Below are 20,717 nucleotides of genomic sequence, written 5' to 3' on the forward strand. Positions count from 1 at the left end.
GTTCTGTACAAGCAGCTAAGTGTATGTCTACATGCATCCGGATGGATTTGATAGACGGTGTGTGTCCTTATCTTCCCTCACTTACTATTTTTGGCCAATCAAATCACTGCAAATTAGAGTGTGAAATTGGCAGCATGTGTTGCTATGCGGTTGCCATGACACACAGGCTAGCAATAAGTCTCTCATGCTGATGTCTGAATCTCCCCCTCACTGCTCTGCTCTTACATCCCCTGTCCATTTCCCATGTCCTCTCTTGGATGCTTTTCCCTACAAACCTGTGTCCAGTGAGTGACCAGAGAGTTCAGGTCTGCCTGAAAATATGTATCCATATAACAGCAGCTTGCTGCTCACATAGACTTTCCTGTTTATATATGTGTACCGAATGATATACTCAACCGAAAATGACTACCTGATATATTTTAGTATACAGAGCATGCTGTGTATTTTATGGTACACTTCCAGTCAAAAGTTTGGAATAATTGGGAAAATGTTTTTGAAAGAAGTCTCTTTTACTCACCAAGGATGCATTTATTTGATGAAAAATACAGTAATCTTGTGAAATATTACAGTTTAAAGTAAATGTTGTCTATTTTAATGCATCTTTTAATGTATTTTTTTTTTCTGTCTTGGCAAAGCTGAAGTTTCATCATCATTACTCCAGTCTTCAGTGTCACATGATCCTTCAGAAATCATTCTATATGCTGATTCGCTGCTCAGTTATCAACAATGGTTTTATTATTATCAGTGCTGAAATCAGTTTTTGCTTCTTAATAATTTTGTGGATTATTTCTGTCTTTACTGTATTTTTGATCAAACGAATGCAGAATTGGTGAACATAAGAGGCTTTAAATATTAAAAATCTTAATTATTCCCAACTTTTGATTATAGTAGTGTATATATGTGACCCTGGACCACAAAACCAGTCTTAAAGGGTTACTCCACCGCAAAATGAAAATTTAGTCATTAATCACTCACCCCCATGTCGTTCCAAACCCGTAAAAGCTTCATTCGTCTTCGGAACACAATTTAAGATATTTTGGACGAAAACCGGGAGGCTTGAGACTTTCCCATAGACTGCCAAATAAATAACAGTGACAAGGTCCAGGAAAGTATGAAAAGCATCGTCAGAATAGTCCATCTGCTATTGATTCTGCAGTGATTCAACCGTTTCTTTCAAACCAAAGCGTAAATACACGTAAAAAAAAGTATCCTTGTGGCGTGGCTGACACAGAAGAGCGTAAGCCGCCTGCATACTGCTCAGATTGATTAATGACAAAATTTTCATTTTGCGATGGAGTATCCCTTTAAGTCCCTTTAAGTAACGTTATATTTGTAGCAATAGCCAAAAAAATATATTGTATGGGTCAAAATTATTAATTTTTCTTTTATGCCAAATATCATTAGGATATTAAGTAAAGATCATGTTCCATGTAGATATTTAGTAAATTTCCTACTGTAAATATATTAAAATGTAATTTTTTATTAGTAATATGCATTGCTAAGAACTTCATTTGGACAACTTTAAAGGTGATTTTCTCAGTATTTAGATTTTTTTGCACACTCAGCTTTCAGATTTTCAAACAGTTGTATCTCGGCCTATCCCAACAAAATATTGTCCTATCCTAACAAACCATTCATCAATGGATAAATTATTTACCCACAATAAAGACTTCATTCACCATCCACACACACAAAAAACAAAAGTATGCAGGATGCCATGATATATCTTGAGCTTTAGTATGCTACAATTTTGTCACATAACCTCACTATACTATACAAAATTATTTTGTAATTATTTACTAAATAAAACATTATTGCAGTTTATTTGCACTCAAATACATACATAAATTGTAATCAATGCATTTGAATAGAAATGTCCAAGTAATATGCACCTTTTATGTACTTTGTATTTTTTATAAAAAAAAAATAATTAATTAACTAGCTGCCAAAGCAACATTTCTCATTTTACTTCAAGTATTAAAATAACTAAAACTAAATAAACACCATTAAAAAAATTATAAAATCTATATAAAAATTTAAATAAAACCAATAAAAATTACAAACACAACAAAATTAAAACGTTAACAAATTAAAGTAAAAAACCAAACAAAAACAGAACATATAATTCAAAATATTAAAAAAAACGATATCATTGATATATATATATATAAATATATCATTGATACTCCAATAACACTGGCGTTACAGATCCTACTGTAGAAATGCACTGTTTGCTGTCAGTCACAAATAATTTAACTAAACTCATTTCCCCTGTGTGTGTGTGAGCCAGCTCCTTGTAAAATAAAACAGCTTTTATTGAACTACCGATATGACTGGAGACTTCATCTCAGAAGCTCTATTCATGTAAAACTTTCATGATGATGGAAAAACCTCTAGAGCACCTTAACGTCAGTTCAGTTGGAAAGCATCTGTTAAATGTTACACAACTAACTTGTATCTCTCACAACTAAATAGTTTAACAGCCATCAAATAAACAAAACCTGCCTGACGGAAAACAGACCACGTCGTGTGTATGTAGATATTCAAACAAACTGCAGGATGTGCTTTTGTTCTTCACCGTAACATGTTCTGGTCAAATATGTCTCATTTATAAAGCGCCATGTGTTTGGACAGTGTGCGTGTAGGTTATAAAACATGGAAAAAACACAGAAACTGCACTGCAGTGTCAGATGCACTTTATTTAGGTGCCAAACAAAACAAAAAAGAGTGTCACCATTCAATCATTCAGAAGAGTTGAGCACAGGTCCACATAAAAAATATAAAATCAATACTGACTCAGAGCTCTCTTTTCAAACACACACACTCACACACCTCCGTAATCTATAAGTTCAGCCTTGATATCGAACCTCAAGCCCAGCCAAGTGGAGGATACCAACAAAAACTGGCAACCTCTGTACAAATGCATCCACAGTCAAGCAATAGCCATCATCGTCAGCATCAATGACCCACACGAGCATAACTGAATATTGAGAACGAGTGCAGAAAGGGGCCGAGATGCTGAAGAGATGCGTGAGAAAGAGGGTGATAAACCAGAGAGAGACAGAAAAAGAGACAAGTCCTACAGAGCCTTACGAGATCCTAAATGAACAGAACTTCTCTGTGTCCAGAGGTGGAGGGCGATACGTCCCTGTCCCTGTGTTGACTTTAGGATGTTGCTAAGCTAACAGCATGGTGCGCTACAAATGCATAGAACACACACATTACAAAAAACGAGATTTTACTATTTTAGGCAAAATATTAAGAAATGAAATGAAATCCACGAATATTAAGAATCTTGGGCGAATTTTTCGTAGAGCTCACCGCAATGCATTCTGGGAATGCATAAGGAACTTAAGCCTTGTTCAGACTGTCAGCCCAAATCCGATTTTTGTGCAAATCCGTTTGAAATCATATCATATTTAAAAACGGCAATGAACTACATGAAATCTGATTTTTGCAAATCCATTTCAAGCTACATTCATATGTGGTTTGGAATCCTATTCAAATCGCATTCCTGGAAATCCGTTTCAGTCTGCATATTCCGTAAAACGAAAGAGCTTTTATGGACACACAAATCGGATATGAACCGTTACAATACACTTTGTGTGGACAGTCAGTTATTCAAATCAGATTCCATCCGGATACACACAAAATCGGATTTGGGCTGACAGTCTGAACGAGGCTTAATTAGTTTGGGCTTTAATTCTGTCGAGTTAGGCAGTTAACTAGGTTTTGGAACAAAGCTGAAGTCACCTGACTGTTTTCTACCTCTATGTGTGTCAGAAGAGAAATTGATAAGAAAAAGAAGATTTTTCAGGGATTTATTCCCAAATAAATGGACATTTATAAAGTCTTCATTAAAGGATTATATGGCTATATCAAGCATATGGCTAAGAACCCTCTTATTTCTCTCTCTCTTTGACCTGGTGACCAATTCAGACAAAGTCACAATACCATAAAACCAAGAACATAAAAGTCCAACTTAATCGCCACTGAATGATCCTGCTCAAACAGGAAATGTGAAACCGAAGGCAAGTGCTCTTCCTGTGGTTGAGTCAGTCAGGATTTAAAGTGACAAGAAAGAAAATCCTCAGAGTTACTGTCAGTCTGCAGATACAGCATGATGGAAATCCGTCGAGACTAGAAGGTCCATCAAAGCTAGTGTAATGTGAGTTCTCTCTGTGTGTGTGTGTGTGTGTTGGGGGTTATTGTATATTGCAGGAGGAGCAGCACGGATCATCTTTATCCGGCTGTGCCGCGTAGTCCATCTGCCGTACGATCTCTGCAAAGAGTTCGTCCACCATGGTCTTGCTCTTGGCAGACGTCTCGATGAAGGGACAGCCCCACTCCTCGGCCAGCGCCTGTCCCTCCCTCACAGACACCTCGCGCTCGCCCTCCAGATCCACCTTATTCCCCACCAGGATAACAGGGACCTTCTCATACCTGCAAACACATGTACAGTTTCTCTCAGAACAATCAAACCGTATTGCTGCAAAGCCTTCCTTGTGAACAAGACTTTTCAAAAAGAGTACTTATTAATGAAATAATATACTTTAAAATAACGTTTTTAAACTTCTTTAAAGCATGATAGATTGTTTGATAATGATTTGAAATGTACAATAAAGTAAAGCTCTTAAGTCATGAAAGTTTCCTCTGTTTCATTAATATATTACCTGCAAGTATAGTTTTTAAAAATATACTTTTATTTGAAGTACACTACAAGTGTGCAGTGCACTTTAGGATGCATCCCAGTAGGTTAAAGTCTACATGAAACACATTCAAAATGCATTTAACTTCCATGAGTCATGAAACACAATATTTTAAAGGAAATTGATTTTATCCATCAGGATTTGATTGGCTAATGGATGTCAGAGTATGATATTATTGGTAAATATTATTTTTGTACACATGCACAACAAAGTCATTTTAAAGAAGGAAAAATTATCTAACATTTTACTTGTTTACCATATTACCTGTCTTCATAAAATATTGTTTAAAGACTATTTGTGTCTTTAATCATTTCATTTTCGAATACACACCATCATTCAAAATTGTAAGGCGAAATTGATACTGTTATTCAGCAAGGATGCATTAAATTGATCAAAGGTGACAAACTGTTTTCAGCATTGATGATCAGAAATGTTTCTTGAGCATCAAATCATCATATCAGAATGATTTCTGAAGGATTATGTGACACTGAAGACTGGAGTAATGATGCTGAAAATTCAGCTTCGATCACAGAAATACATTACATTTTACAATATAACACAGAAAGCATTTATGTTAAATTGTAATAATATATTCCTGTTTTCACTGTATTATTTTAACAAATGTAGCCTTGACAACAAAAGAGACATTAAGAACATAAAAAACAAAAGTCTTATTGACTCTGAGGTTTTAAACGGTTGTGTAATCGACTATATTCACAATACAGCCTGTCATGGCCTCACCTTTTTAATTAATTATCTCAACTGTATTAAAATGGATCGCTGTGATTATACTATTTTCTCACGGCACACACACAATACATCCTGCACCTCACGTCTGAATTCTCACAGTACAGTCTTCCTCTAGGCCAAAGAAGAATGTCTTCACCCACAACCACTAATCACGGCCAAGGGAGGACGAGGAGGGTGGGGTTACTGAGGCCACGCCCCCTGCAAACACACCCTGTTATTAACAAACCACTAATGACATCACAGTTTCAAAGTTCTTCCAGAAGGACAGTGTGCTGTCCCTTGGTTCTCACAATTTGTGGGTCATGAACCAGAAATGGGTCACAGGTCTGCACTGTACCATTTTAGTAACATTTAGCATTGCTGAATTACATTAGGGTTTAGTTGCATCTTATGTTGTTAAATTACGGGTTATTGCATTATTTTATTATCATGTGATTTTTTTTACAGTATAATTACGAGTAAAAGTAACAGTTATGCTTGCTATTAGAATCACCTGTTTTAGTCATTCATTTCTGTAAATGGCACTAAAGCCTTCTCTGCTCTTTGAGTAGCCGTCTCATTCATCCTTCAACAAGAACAAACAGCGCTGTGACAGACGTCTGTCTCTTACTCCCACTATCTCCTCCTCATTATGCATCGCTTTTACTGTGTGAAATATTTATGCCATTCAATTATTTAATATTTTCTGAAGACAGAAACATCCTTCTGCGTGAGAGTGGAGATCTATGTTATTTGTGTGGGAGGAGGGCTGTATGTGTATTTCTGGATCAGGGTGACTGGGAGGTTAGTGGGAGTGTGGACTTACACCAGTTTAGGGCTGAGTTACAAACTGATAAGAAGGATCAAAGTTGTTTTTTGTTTTGTTAAAGTAATAATGTAATCGCTTTTATTCCACTCCAGTTATTTTGCTTATTATAATCTTTATTTCACTAACAAGTAAAGCTCCTAATGGTGATGGGTTGCTCCTGGATTTTTATTTGGGAGCCAATCCTAAAGCATACTAATGGAATCCAGAAAGAATCTAAGGATCTAATATGAAAATTCCTGTTTTTCAGTGGGATCTTAATTGATCCTTAGGGAATTCTTAAATTATTCTAAAAATATTAAAATATTAAAAAAACTAACCAATCTCATTATCACACTTTTCTGCCCACTTGTTGCTTACATTTTATTTTCAATGGCATTGAATGCAGTCAAACAAGCACTGATTTAAAAGCCCCACGAAAAAGTCTCATTTGTATCTAGTCTGTATTTTCTGTGTAACACGCAGGAAGTCTTGAATAACAAAATAATTAATTTTCAGAAGTAGTTACAACAGCTGTAATACATCCCAACAATTTATAAACTAAACTTCCACAAGCACTGACTCTCCTCCTACAGGCCAAAAACCAACCTCAAACTACAAAAACAAAAAAGGACAAAACATTCTACTTCTAGTATCTATACAAGATGAAACATGTTTGTAAAATGCATTTTTATAAATAAATAAATAAAGTTATCAAATTGCATTTCAGACATAAATAAGAACATATTGCAATTTTTGGAACATGCCCAGAACAAAGGGAATTTCCTATTTTTGATAGATATAGACAGATAGATAAAAAGATAATTTCAGGGTGTTTTAAATGCTCAAATGATTTGGATTAATTCAAGCCTTCCAGATCTCTACAGCTACTTGCAATTGCACTTGACCAGAAACTATGATGAATAATAATAATTCTATTTGAATAATTATTTTATGGACTATTTTTATTGTTATGCACATACAAACAAAGCTAAACAATAAAACAATAAAAAATAAGAAATATTCACTTTATTGTTGTGGGCGTGTATATATATAATATAAACTCTGAAGCCTCAAATGAATGTTTTTCCCTCCTGGGAAAAATGCTTATATATATATATATATATATATATATATATATATTATATATATATCATATTTTCAAAGGAAACAGAATTTATTACCATTTACAGTTTAGAACAAAAAAAAAAAAAAGTAAAAAAAAAAAAAAAAAACAAAAAAAAAAAAAAGTAAAAAAAAAAAAAAAAAAAAAAATATATTATATATATCTATAATATATATATAGAGATATATATATATATATATATATCTATGTAGTGTGTGTGTGTGTGTGTGTGTGTGTGTGTGTGTGTGTGTGTGTGTGTGTGTGTGAAATGCAATTTGACAACTTTATTTTAATTGTTTCTATAAATGCATTCTCCCAGGATTCATTTTATCTGTTGTGGGCCTGTTCAAATAATAGAACAGAATAGAATAGAATAGAATAGAATAGAATAGAATAGACATGGACTAAAAGCCACAAGACCACTGTTTTAATGTCATTAAAGGCTTTACTATGTTTCCTAAATACATGAGAGCAGCAGTTGAAGTGTGGCTCAGGTTTAGAGCAGCAGTGAAGTGCATCGCATCACTCGAGCATGAATCTTTCATGAATCTTTCATGCAGACAGCAGTGCGTCTGAACACTGGATGCGGCGCATCAAAGCTCGCGCAACAGGCCTGTAGAGGCCCAACCACACTCACGGGCCGGTCCTGAATACAGATGTGCTGAGACTATGTTCCTCGTACGCGAACACACGTCATCATTCGCAAAGCCCCGAGACGCTCATGGGTCTCATCTCACCTCTTGACTCGGATGATCTGGTCTCTCATGGGCTTGATGTCCTGGAAGCTCTGCTGGTTCACCAGACTGTAGACCAGAATGAAGCCCTGTCCGTTTTTGATGTACAGGTCCCGCATGGACGCGAACTGCTCCGTGCCCGCCGTGTCCAGGATCTCCAGCACCGACGGCGACGAGTCCACCTCGATCTCCTTACGGTAGAAATCCTCGATGGTCGGGTCGTACTTCTCAATAAACGTCCCGGTGACGAACTGCACGGTGAGGGCAGATTTACCGACCCCGCCGCTCCCGAGCACCACCACTTTATACTCACGCATCTCTCCGGTCTGAACGGTTCGAAGAATCAAAATAAACTCAGACGGCACTCGACATGACAATGGCATTCATGTGTAGGGCGTTTAAACGAGTCTGTCCGCGGACATAAACACGCCTCGCACAAAGACGCGCTTCCCGCAGCTGCAGCGCTTCATGATCACGGAGCACCGGCGGCCCGCGCGCGCCTGTAATTCACCACAGGGAACGACTGGATAGATGCAATCACCAATAACGTGTGCTTTTTATCTGCTCAGCTCACCATCCTATAGAAGCAAACGAAGACTGCGTGGAGAAACCCAGCGGACTGCCTCTGGCATCGGTGAATTATTACACAGTCCCTTAAAATCTGATTATTTGAAGCGATCGGGGCGCATGCTAGTGTTTTCCCTCTCCGTCTGCTCTCTCCGGTTTTCATTTAACGTTATACACTAGCACAGCGCCATGCTCACGGGTGGGGATCCTCCACCGCACCGCTCCGCTCCACTAATGTGAAGTCCGAGTCATTTTGGCGAACCGGTTGTTTCAAGCAGCTCGTTCGAATGAACCAATTCAAGAACGATTCACTGATTCTTTTACGTCATGACGTAATCATGTCACCGTATGCTAGTTTCTTTAAACAGTATGTATATTCTTTTCTCTCTTTCTTTCTTTTGTTGATATTTCTATTTATGAGGTTTAGTTTGACGATGCCTTAAATTGTTTATAAGGCATTATCTGGTTGTGCATACCTCTGATCTTCTTGTGTCCTGCTAGGGCACTTAGATCTTCGGGTCTCTTGCTTCTAACCGTACCACGGTGTCGCTACAAATCAAAGGTGAGCACTTTGGATCTGTTTACATTGTGTTTAAAAGCCCAAAAAAACCTAAATAAATATTATTATTTAAAATAACCTAAAAAAATCCGATACAAACTCACGAACCACTCACGAACCGGTACCTTTCACGCCTCTTTCTTCCATCTCGGCTTCCGTACAGAAGGCGAAGGCAGACGCTCTCGTCGGTTAACGGATCCTCGAGGTGTCCAATAGCCGGCCGGCTGCCTGAAACCGCGCCCACAACACCGAACAGACCGAGGCCGAGTTTCCGCTTGAGTCAGAACTAGCCGGTTGTCACTGACGTAAGGACATGTTTGGGCGGAAAAAAACAAAAACACCGTAGCGACGGCTGCGCGAGAATGCGTGTTGTTGCTATGGAAACACGCAGTATTCGGCCCCGGTTAGTGCTGTACTTCTGTTTTCTGCGTTTGCCTTCACAACATATCTATGTTAACATAAAATATCACCGTGTGACCTTTTTATAATGATAAAAAATAAGGAATCATTTCATTTTTTATTGGGTTATTATACATCAATAATAATAATAATAATAATAATAATAATAAAATAATAATAATACCAGGCTATTCAGACTAAAATAGCAAACACAGTCTGTGAGTTAAACAGTCAATAGTTCATGAGATTCAACATTTTCTTTATGAATGCTGTCAATTCATAATAGCATCAGTTCAGTGAATTCAGTATATTCATCTAAATATTACACACATGTTTGCAATGAGACAGTGTTTCATCAACATTGAGAGTAAAATCCCCATACAAAACAAATAATCACACATTTAAATGTATTTGAAAGTTGTTTGTTGAAGAACAAACACAATCAGAAGAAAAAAAAAACACGTAGGTTATTTTTAAAATTTTGTGGCATATTTTGATTGTCTTCTATTAAGTGCTTACTGTTTAAAAACATACAAACACAAAAGTTAGTAAACTTTTAGTACAGTACACAGTAACCCTGCTGGGCTTTAATTTATCTCACCTTTGGCCAACATTCTAGTCGTGTTATCTTTCACTGCCTTTCCTGCTGAAAATAAACAGCATTTCACTTGAACGAGTGTATAATGTACATTCATAAAATACAGTAATGGACTGTTATTAGGCTAGGTATAAGTAAGTAGATACAAACGAGCTGGGCAATGGGCCACATCAGTTTTCCCAGTATGGCCAGTATGAGCCGCAGCATGACGATAGGTGGCGCTGTTGGTATGAGAGAGAGAGAGAGAGAGAGAGAGAGAGAGAGAGAGAGAGAGAGAGAGAGAGAGAGAGAGAGAGAGAGCAGCTGCTGCAACACTGCAGTGGTCCTGCGCCCAGCATCCACTAAACACACTGCAGTGTCTGTAGTCTGATGAGCAGAGCCTTTACAAACTGCACTAGTTTTCCTAAGTACACAGTAGGAAATATTTGGGCCTATTGTTGAATAACTGCAGTTTCACACTAAAATACACAATGAGGTCTAAATGTCTGAGACCACACTGCAAAAAGATTTTCCCATTCAAACCCAGAAATGAACAGTTTTTGGGATTTTGAAGAAAAAACAAAAACAAAGTAACATTGTAGTATTTGATATAGCTAATATTTTCACTTTTTCTAGATCACCAATTGAATATAAATACATTTTTTATATACTGAGTGCTGCTGCCATTAAAGCAAAAAAGTGATTATTTAGATATTGTAAAATTAATGGTATTTTGGATAATATAACATTATAATAAAGTTACATAATTTTGTATAAAATGTAAAAAATGCAAAACAGATGCATTTTATTCAGCGGTCTCAGACTTTTAAATTGCCCTGTATATACTAAAAAGAAAATATTTCTGACCTGGTAGTGGTCATTCATATTAGCAATGGGTCCATATTCTGTGCTCTACTTTAAGATGAACTGTTGAAGAAAACAGAAAGAGAAACATAATTTACAGAGCTCATCCTCCTCCACTAATGCTTAAATAAAACATATTACAGAACAAACCAATGTGTCCACAGATACATAACACGATAATCAAATTAACTATAATATTTATTAATAAAAGTTGTTAATTTGAACAATGATATTTAAAGTGACCATGTCATAATTTTTTTTAGATAAAGGTCCTTGATGTGCTATGAAAACATACTGTAACTTTCAGAAACATGTTTTGTGATGTGATCATTCTGATGGTTTAGGTGGGTTAGTGGGAAAGTAAATGAACAAACCTGACTGGCGTTTGTTGAGGCAGCAGCAACATAAGGGCTGACAGCAGGAACAGCTGGTGCGCCGAGCATCATGGGAACTTTTTCAACAGGGAACACACACAGAAGCAATAAAAAACATAACGTAGTTTGTAGCAGAAATGTGGGCAGGTGATGTGACTGCATGCATGTGTGAGTGTGTTGGAGTGAATGTACCTGTGGGGAGCATCGCTGTGGCCGTGTGCAGCGGTGCGGGGCTGACGGTCTGCTGGAAGGACAGTGTCCCGCAGTTAAACAGACCTCCTACTCCTCCAGTCGGCTCCAGAGCCACACGCTTAGCCAACAGAGCACGAGGAGCAGCCTGAAAGAAAGAAACCGAGAGGAAGAGTGAAAGAGACTGATGTGTGGAAACCACTTAAGCCAATCACACACAGTCTTTTAGTCGCCAACTAAAACCTTCACAGGCAATGAACTTGAGTGCATATTTCTATGTATTTTTATAAAAAATCTTTGTAGCTTGAGCTCCGCTTTAGATTTCTGTTCGACTGTTTAGAAGTCTTTATTGGTGAATATCTGGTTAATGGTAAATGCCACAAACAGTTCCTTGTAAAAAAAATAAGTAGACTTTAACATACTTTTAAAGGTTCAGAGTACTTATTATGGACATAATATACATTTAAAAGAATATACTTAAAGGGATACTTCACTTACCCCCGTGTCGTTCCAAGCCCATAGAAGCTCCGTTAGTCTTCGGAACACAATTTAATATATTTTGGATGAAAACCGGGAGGCCTGTGACTGTCCCATAGACTGCCAAGAAAATAACAGAGACAAGGCCCATAAAAGGTAATAAAGTCGTCATCAGAATACTCCATCTGCCATCAGACGTGCAATCTGGGTTATATGAAGCAATGGAACACTTTTTGTAAGCGAAGAAAACCAAAATAACGACTTTATTCGATAATTCCTTTGTCAATAGTCTCCTCTGCTCCTCTCTATAACACCCTCCACAGTGTTTGCTCTTCTGTATCATCCGCGCCACAAGGATGCGCTGTTTCTATGTGTATTTAGCTTTGATTTGAAAGAAAACAGCGCATCCCTGTGGTGCGGATGATACAGAAGAGCATACACAGCTTCATATAACCCAGATTGCACGTCTGATGGCAGATGGATTATTCTGTCGATGACTTTCATATCTTTTCTGGACCTTGACACTGTTATTTATTTGGCAGTCTATGAGACAGTCACAAGCCTCCCGGTTTTCATCCAAAATATCTTAAATTGTGTTCCGAAGACGAACGTAGCTTTTACAGGTTTGGAACGACATGGGGGTAAGTGATTAATGACAAAATTTTAATTTTAGGGTGGAGTATCCCTTTAAGTGTGAACTGAATGTAATGTTTTCAGTGTTAACTGCATTCAAATGAAAACATATTATTTATGTTTACATTAAATGCAATTAGCTGAACTCTAGAGTGTTTTTTACCCACTTAAGTAGGGCTTAAGTAAATTTTTATGTCATTTAATAATTACTTTTATTGTCTGTGAAATATGGTTCAAGTGCTGCAGAATGTATTGACATGCATTTATGATAAACTAAAATATAAATGATTGAAACTTGTATGTCATCAATTTCAATATAGCTGTCATTACACATTTGCAATTATGAAGCTGCAATTTAGGCCATATAAAATATATTACATTTAAATGTAATATTGATTTTAAATGTAATATTAAAACATAATGATTTAAAACATACTTTAAGATGTTTAATTTGACGTATGCTTTCATGAAAGTGTCTCTCTTTAAATACACTTAAATGGCCTTATATTTCATTAATACATTTTCATTAATTATATTTTCTGAAAGTGCAGTATTTTAAAAATGTTCTTTTAAGATTTAAAGTATACTACAAGTGCACATTCAATACAATTAAGCCCACACAAGGGGAATTTGCTCAGAATGAATTGTGGCCTTTGGAAGCATTATTTTTTGTGTATATTGTCTGTGTTCATGTCCACAAAATGAGCCCCGTCTGTGTTCTGCATGGGCCATTAATCAAGAGTTTAAATGGTAATGCTTCCCGACAATGGCATTTTCAGACCAGGACTGTATGAAGTTTGGGAATAAGACAGGGTTTTGAACTATAACACTGTGCGCTAAAATGGTACAAATGTTAAGTGAAGCCTCTGATGGACTGCAGCCATTAAAGTCGAGGTGAATGGTGGATGGTGAAGTACCATGTCGACAGATGTCTCAAGGTGTCGCTTCAGTATTTTGGCACTGGACTGATTCTGCAAACAGCATGAAGCCACAACATGAGAGCAGCAGGCCAAGAGTTTAACATACAGCAAGCAGGTGCATCATGTGAAGGAATAAGTGAAAAAAGAAGCAAAAAGAAAAGAATTTAAGCAGAGAACCACAAGCAAGTGCACACAAACTATCCAGCTGAGCTTCTACATCCAATGTGTATACATCCAACATATAATTGAAAACATGGTCTAAAGAGAATTTGGAGCAGTCTCTTTATGTTAGAACCAGGGTTAACGACACAAAGAAGAACATGGATGGAAAGAAGCACTGTTTGGGTGACCTAAAGCAAAAACGTTTTTACAAATTTAGTGATAAAAGGGAGAAAAATTTGTACAAAATGAATATTTAAAAATCAGAATAAATAAAATATTGGTGATTATACTACGGGGCCGTTGAATGCTTGAATCTGATTGGCTAACGAACATTCTGAGGTGTGCAATTATTTTCAGGGAAACGCAGGGCGAACGTAGTTCCAGGCAGCTCTCCTGACCGCATTACAGTGCCATATCACTTCGCATAGTAAAACTATAATAACTGAAATTAGCATACAGTACCTATACAGCACATAGGAGTAACAAAAACAGCAACATGACAGACGATTTTCCGAATGTGACATTTCTCACTAGCGAGGTAATAACAGCGCTGTTTAAAGAAGCTGCTGCAGAACACTGTTGAGGGACGCACAGAGGTAACTTAGCCTCATTCACACTCTCTCTCTGTCTTTCTCTGTGTGTCTCTGTCTCTCTCGCTGTCTTTCTAATAACTTCATTAATAACTGCAGTAGAATGCTATCAACGGCTCGAGCCTCCATTAAGTTACCAGCTTTAAAATGACTAATGTTCTGGAACCAGCAAAAGAGGCATTGGATGAGATGTGGAAGAAATAATCCTACTCACAATAGCGATTTAAGTACAAAAACCGGACAAATCCCTTTAAATATATCATCTTATTGATGTCTTGAGGTGTGGTAACCATAGTATAAGCGGAATAATTTACTCCAGGCCGTTGAATTATTGTCTAAGATTACAATATAGTGTGCTACAATAAAATGTTTGCTGTTTCTTTATTTTTTCTGCCTTCTGGAATGTAATGTCTTCTTTAAAATAGTTGTTTTTAAGTAGTAAGTTTTACTCTTGGATAAAAAAAATCTTTGAATGATGTTGTGTTTGCATTAATGCAATATAAATATACACATTGGGGGGGGGGCATCTTCAGTATTTCACATTCTCAGCGCTGCTCTGCAGCACTGCACATTTCTGTATGTTGCTAGGGAGACAAAAAAAAAATCAAACCGTGCGAATTCCAGCATGATGTGGTTTTAATGATGAAAGAACTCAAGGTAAGATATAGGCTAAACATTTCATTCATGTCAGGTTTTTTTACGGTAGAGTGACACAAATTATTTGACTTTTTGTCATATGAACGTGAAATTAATGCAATTCTGATTCATGTAATTCGTTTAAATGTAACGAGGCAAAAAACATTAACGGAGCAGCTTTTGGCATATTAGGCATGTGATTAAGAGTGAATGTCTGCATATTTTAATACTAAATATTTGAATTCAAATGCATTACTATAAATTCTAGTTCTTTTACTTTTTCCTTATTGTCTGAAATCCCTTTTAAATCCTATAGTTCTATAGTCCTTGGCCTTTTGCGATCCCTTTTATTTAATTTGCAATCCCAAATTTCACGTAAAGTGTGAGGCTCTGTGTGGTCGCACACTTCGCTCAGCCCCTGGAAACGGCTCTGCTCATAAGTATTCAGCTGAAGGATGAGCTCTTTATAATGAGCATGCCGTCACTTTGACAGGAAGTGTGATAGCTCTCACCGTGGCAGTAGCGGCCGGGCTGAGGGTCTGTCTGGTTTGAAGCTGGAGGTGCTGATGTGCTGTAGGGTGGAAGTACTTGCACTTGTCTCTGTTGCAGTTCCCCCTCACATGGTCCATACACACAGTCACTGTGTTATCAGCGCTGTCGATCACCGTGCTGTCAGTGGGGTGAGCGAATCGACAGTCCGTCTCTCCTCTGCAGCAGCTGCCCCGCTGAAACTCCCTACACACCTTCACACACACAAATACACAGCAACATCTCTGCGTTTCCTCTGGCAATCATACACTTCAATGTAAAGCTTAATCAAATGAAACAGAGCCAATATATCAATTTATTTCGATATATGTCATTAGGGAATATATTAACCTGCTCATAACTGATAATATGGCTGCACAAAAAAAAAAAAAAAAAAACATTTATATTTTGAATGCGGGTTAAGTGTTCAGTTTATCTATTAGACCATCTTTTATTTTTATATATTTCAGTTTTCATATTCATTTTTGTTTATTTTTTTAGTCATTTTGATATGTGCTTCTGTCATGTGTGTGTGTGTGTGTGTGTGTGTTGTTTTTATTGAATTATACCTCCATTTTGTCAGAGTGCAGCACTTTCTGATGATTTGCGTTTGAGGTCTGTACTAATACCCGAGGGGCAGAGGGGATGATGACTTGATGGTTACTGGGAAGCATTTCTGTGTTGATCAGGCCAATCCCATGAGAGACAGGCATGATGTAAGGGGTGTAACTGATCCCAGGCCCCACCCCCAAACTCTGAGTGACAGGAAATGAGGCCTGCAATGACAAACAGCACAACATCCCATGTTTAATTTCTTTTAAAAAACCTAATTACCTTTACAAGAGTAGAGCTGAAGGTACAAACGTTACGTCTGTTTCGCATTTCAACCAGAGGAGTAAAAAAAGTCAGAAAATGGGCAGGACCAAACAGTGTGAGGGCCTTACCAAAGATGACAGGCTGGATCCAGGCAGCACAAAATGCATTTGCTGTAACATTGTAGCCATTTTTTGTTGAATCAGATTATTTCTTCCATTAATCTCAAGCTGAGCCTTGAGGTGAGATGGAGGGTGAAGATATTTACAGCTTTCTCTCAAACACTGACCCTGAGAGCAAACACAAACACATAGTAATATTCATCTGAGACCCATTCAGCTTGGGAAAAAAAAAATAAGGATGCTTAATTGTAATGAATGTGCACTAGTGTAAAAACAGTACTTGCATATACTATAATACTAATGAAATAAAAGGCAACTTAAGTGTAAAGACATATAATCTCATGACTCTTTCATAAAGTGCACTTTGTAATAATACCATATTAAATGTTTTACTTTCAAATTTTAATCATTATGTTTTAATGAACTTTTGTCAGGCTTTAAAAGAAGTACACTTATTTTGATGTGTTGACTAACATATTAAAGCACATGTAAAGCACTTGATTATAGCTGTGTGATAATTATAACTGTATGACTGTTATAATTATAATGGTAGTCTGTTTTTCAATATTACTTTTAAAGTAAATATATTTTATACTTAATTGCAACTTCATTTGTATTTACTACAACTGTACTTAAGTCCTACTTAAGTGGGTCAAAACACTGTAAAGTTCAGCTAATTGCATTTAATACACATATATACTTAATTTAATTGTACTTATGCAGTTAAGCATTCAAAATATTACATTCAGTTTACACTTAAGCATATTCTTAAAAAGTATATTATTTCAGTAATAAGTACTCTTAAGACACTTTAAGACACTATGCTGTATAATCATTGTATCTCAACTACAGTTAACACTTGCTTAATAATCATCCAATATGATGCTATTTAATAACACTAAACTACAGAAAATTCCTCCTACAGTCATGCAAACATAGTTACACTCTGGTCTTTTAATGATACGGTTTTTATTTCAATGAGGACGACAATTAAAAGACTGATTGGAGCCAATAGAGAAAGAAGCTAATAAAAAAAAAAAAACGACCAAAACAAATCAGGAAAGCCTGAAGCAATACTCTCCTTTCAACTGGCCAACACTGCATGGAATCTGCTGTTTGTCTAGAGAGGATTGATTTGTGTATGTGATATGCTTCCTATGATACCATCTAAGTTGCTGTGAATTTTAAACCTAAATTTCTTGCACAAAATACCGTGGCTACAATCTAGGATAAATGATATCCTAACACACAAAATTATCAGACTCTTATATGGATCATGATATTCTCCAGTTCAGTATTTGATGTGAATGGATATTTAATGTGATGGAATATATTAATACAGCATCTGTTCCTGAATGGAGTTCGTTACCTTGAGAAAGTCAAAGCATGCGATGACGTGGCCGTTGTCGACATGGCAGCTCTTGGGTGGGTGTGCGAACTTACACTCTGAGTCTCTGCGTGAGCAGCTGCCTCTCTGAAACTGCCGACACACCTCCAGCGTCAGCCATTTAACATCACGCACAGCCGGCAAAGCCACTGACATTTTACCCACAATGCCTCAGAGAGCGTGGTGCTGTGGCGTAGAGTCGCTGATGGGAAAAGCAGAGTTCGAGATGTCAATCACAAAGCCATACTGTCAACCCAACATGCTCGACAGTGCTGATGACGAAAGTATGCAGGAAAGTATGGCGGAACAATTTGTGCGTCGAAGGAATGGAGAGTGTATGGATTTGGTTTTGGTTCATGTGACCCATGAAAGTATTTCCTGAATGATGATTTTGAATGTTTCCGGATTACATATTTGCTTACGATGCAAATAATGGCATCTCAATCCAGCTTTATTAAAGCCAAAATATTTAAATAATGAATTGCAATTTGAATATTTGTAATTTGCCATGAAAAACACAGATTAGCCTCGGAGAAGGGGATTTTAGGATGCATGATGCAGATCAGTGTTACTGTGTGTGAATGGTGTATTTGAGAGCATACAGTTATGGATGCTTGTGTGTGTTGACCTAATCTGATGTTGTTTTCCAGTTTATATTGTTGTTGTTTGAAGTGTGTGTTCCCTTGTGGAAAATAAGTTTGCTTAACAGTACTGAATGTTCTTTTGTAATCCACATAAAAACAAACTGTACTTGCAGATAATATAATATTTATGAAATAAAAAGCCACTTAAGTGAACTTGAAGAGAGACACTTTCATGACTGTTTCTTAACACACTTTTAAAAAGTGCACTTTGTAATAATATTAAAAGTTTGACTTTAAAGCATATTTTAAATTATTATGTTTTAATCTTTTGTAGTGCTTTAGATATGCGTTGACTAACATACTAAAGTACATGCATGTAAAGTACTTGTTCATAATTTTAAATAATAATAATTTCAGCATGTTATTCAATATTACATTTAGGGATATTCTATTTACTATAAACTAAACTTTAATGTTGTGGCAAATGCGTAATTACAAATATATGATATATATGAAATAAATGGCATTAAAGTATTTTTTGTTTACCATAAATGCTCAGTACATTCGAATTTAACAATTTCAATTTCAGAATAGATGTAATTATGAAATTAATTATGAGGATATAAAAATGATAATAAGGATATTAGGTATGTAAGCACTCAAAAGTGAATCTGTTATCACATTTAATATAAATTTAAACTACAGTACAGAACATTTTCATTTAATTGCAATTAACATGTAGTTATGTGAAAATAGCACATTCGACTATGTTACTATTTTATATGCGTTACATTTTATTTGTCACTGTTATTTATTCTTCAATGTCTTTTTTTGTCAACACTAGCGTTATTAGCACTGTCTATAAGTAAAAATTATTCAAAAGACAAAGAAAGATATTTGAATTTATGTGCATTCATTTTAGGTTTGGTGGTTTCAATAAATTAGTGTATTGTACAGTTTCATGTCAGGACGACCAAGGTGTTTTTTTGTTTGTTTGTTTGTTTTTGTGTGTGTGTGTGTGTGTGTGTGTGTGTGTGTGTGTCATGCAGTCTTTGTCAAATATTGTATAATAAAGTGATACATAATGCTATTGCCATGCTTTTATCGCTGTTACCGCCCGAACTGATCGCAATGCACGCGCGAGTAGCTAAATACCAACAATAAACCAAATAAGCATAAGCCAAATTTAGCATTAATTTGTGAAATTTATAAAATACTCATACATGTATAAGAGTTTGTAAACTCTCATCTGAAGATGCCGATCTTCTGTTCGGAAAGATTCCATAAAGCTTAATTGCATTATTAAAATGACATCCTGTATATTGCATAAGTTGCGTAAAATGACAAGATAAGGTATGACGCAAGGAGTAATGTAGAAAATCAAACCTGATCACCTGCTTATGACAGTCACGAATCCGCGCTGATCTATAGCCAGAAGGCTACGAGGAGCACAGCACGACTGCGTTTCTCTCACTGTCAACAAGCACGTGACAGCTGGATGTTTATCAGAAGAACAGACCTGCTGTCATTCTGTTGTCATTGCGTATTATACTATAGAATCGACTACGAGGTGCGCTCAGAAACAGAGCGCGTTCGCCTGTGAGTGGGGCGATGCTGGACGCTGCTCTGGGACTCCCCGCAGGTGCGGCGTGGTTTGATCCGAGCGAATGTCGCGCGTTGCTCCGGCAACAGTGACGCTGATACAGAGGATGAACTAGACCTCGAACAATGACCTGTTTCTGAGTTGTATACTGTCCAGATGCATATCAACGGAGAGGATACACATGGAACTGTTTCCTGCGAAATCCTTTAAATATAATTTCTGATCTCGGCACACAAAATCACTGCGAAACCTTAATCATAAAGTCATAAACATCGCGCAGTAGTATCTGCTTACAGCCACTAGAGAGAGGCAGGTGTTCAATGTATGAATAAATAAGAACTAGTGCAGTGCCGTCCGTGGAGATTAAGTGTGATTCATTTTGTAATTGCTCAGAAAATTACTGCTACATTCTTTAGGGCATTGTACAGACAGTATAAACTTACTGTCTTTTGACACAGAGTGATATACTAGCATCATTTTACTGATCTGTTGAGATATGTGCTTACAGATAGACAACATAAGAGACCATAAACATTATAACATTCAGGGTTTTACAACACTAATTCAGAGAATTCACTCTGAGATTCACGTTCAAATGTTTCTCCCAACAAACTGATGTGCTAAAGTGAA

At 36.7% G+C, this 20,717-nt stretch overlaps 2 protein-coding genes and 1 long non-coding RNA gene across 6 annotated transcripts; 1 reads left to right on the forward strand and 2 right to left on the reverse strand.

Moving 5' to 3' along the window:
• Nucleotides 1–2,674: 2,674 nt before the first annotated feature.
• Nucleotides 2,675–8,889, reverse strand: LOC109082023 (ras-related protein Rap-2a). The gene is made up of 2 exons (XM_042763217.1): nt 8,107–8,889; nt 2,675–4,443 (listed from the first exon to the last, which is right to left on the reverse strand). The coding sequence occupies exons 1-2, from the start codon at nt 8,484–8,486 to the stop codon at nt 4,206–4,208; spliced, it is 618 nt and encodes a 205-aa protein (XP_042619151.1). The 5' UTR covers nt 8,487–8,889; the 3' UTR covers nt 2,675–4,205.
• A 10-nt stretch (nt 8,890–8,899) lies between these two features.
• LOC122146064 lies at nt 8,900–9,703 on the forward strand. The gene is made up of 3 exons (XR_006160740.1): nt 8,900–9,037; nt 9,172–9,232; nt 9,393–9,703. It is a non-coding gene; the product is annotated as an uncharacterized LOC122146064 (long non-coding RNA).
• A 30-nt stretch (nt 9,704–9,733) lies between these two features.
• Nucleotides 9,734–20,360, reverse strand: LOC109082022 (muscleblind-like protein 2). 4 transcript variants are annotated; one of them, XM_042763214.1, is made up of 9 exons: nt 19,871–20,360; nt 17,883–18,102; nt 16,523–16,681; nt 16,148–16,354; nt 15,563–15,793; nt 13,660–13,713; nt 11,636–11,780; nt 11,444–11,520; nt 9,734–11,132 (listed from the first exon to the last, which is right to left on the reverse strand). In XM_042763214.1, exons 2-9 carry the CDS (start codon nt 18,054–18,056, stop codon nt 11,118–11,120), a joined length of 1,062 nt encoding a protein of 353 aa, XP_042619148.1. In that variant the 5' UTR covers nt 18,057–18,102; nt 19,871–20,360; the 3' UTR covers nt 9,734–11,117. The 4 variants fall into 4 exon arrangements, with proteins under 4 accessions (XP_042619148.1, XP_042619147.1, XP_042619149.1 ...); XM_042763213.1 differs by having other exon boundaries at nt 19,879–20,358; XM_042763215.1 differs by lacking the exon at nt 13,660–13,713 and having other exon boundaries at nt 19,879–20,355.
• Nucleotides 20,361–20,717: the final 357 nt, after the last annotated feature.

This window comes from Cyprinus carpio, chromosome A9 (assembly GCF_018340385.1).
Source record: "Cyprinus carpio isolate SPL01 chromosome A9, ASM1834038v1, whole genome shotgun sequence".
Lineage (NCBI taxonomy): Eukaryota > Metazoa > Chordata > Actinopteri > Cypriniformes > Cyprinidae > Cyprinus > Cyprinus carpio.

Excerpts from the sequence above, each read along its gene's own strand:
- LOC109082023 (XM_042763217.1), bottom strand. The coding sequence starts at position 8,486 with ATGCCATTGTCATGTCGAGTGCCGTCTGAGTTTATTTTGATTCTTCGA. Across the intron at positions 4,444-8,106 it reads CAGATCATCCGAGTCAAGAG|GTATGAGAAGGTCCCTGTTA; the intron begins GTGAGATGAGAC and ends ATGTGTTTGCAG.
- LOC109082022 (XM_042763214.1), bottom strand. The coding sequence starts at position 18,056 with ATGTCAGTGGCTTTGCCGGCTGTGCGTGATGTTAAATGGCTGACGCTG. Across the intron at positions 16,682-17,882 it reads CATGCTTTGACTTTCTCAAG|GGTCAGTGTTTGAGAGAAAG; the intron begins GTAACGAACTCC and ends GTTTGCTCTCAG. Across the intron at positions 15,794-16,147 it reads TGCACTCTGACAAAATGGAG|GTGTGTAGGGAGTTTCAGCG; the intron begins GTATAATTCAAT and ends GTGTGTGTGAAG.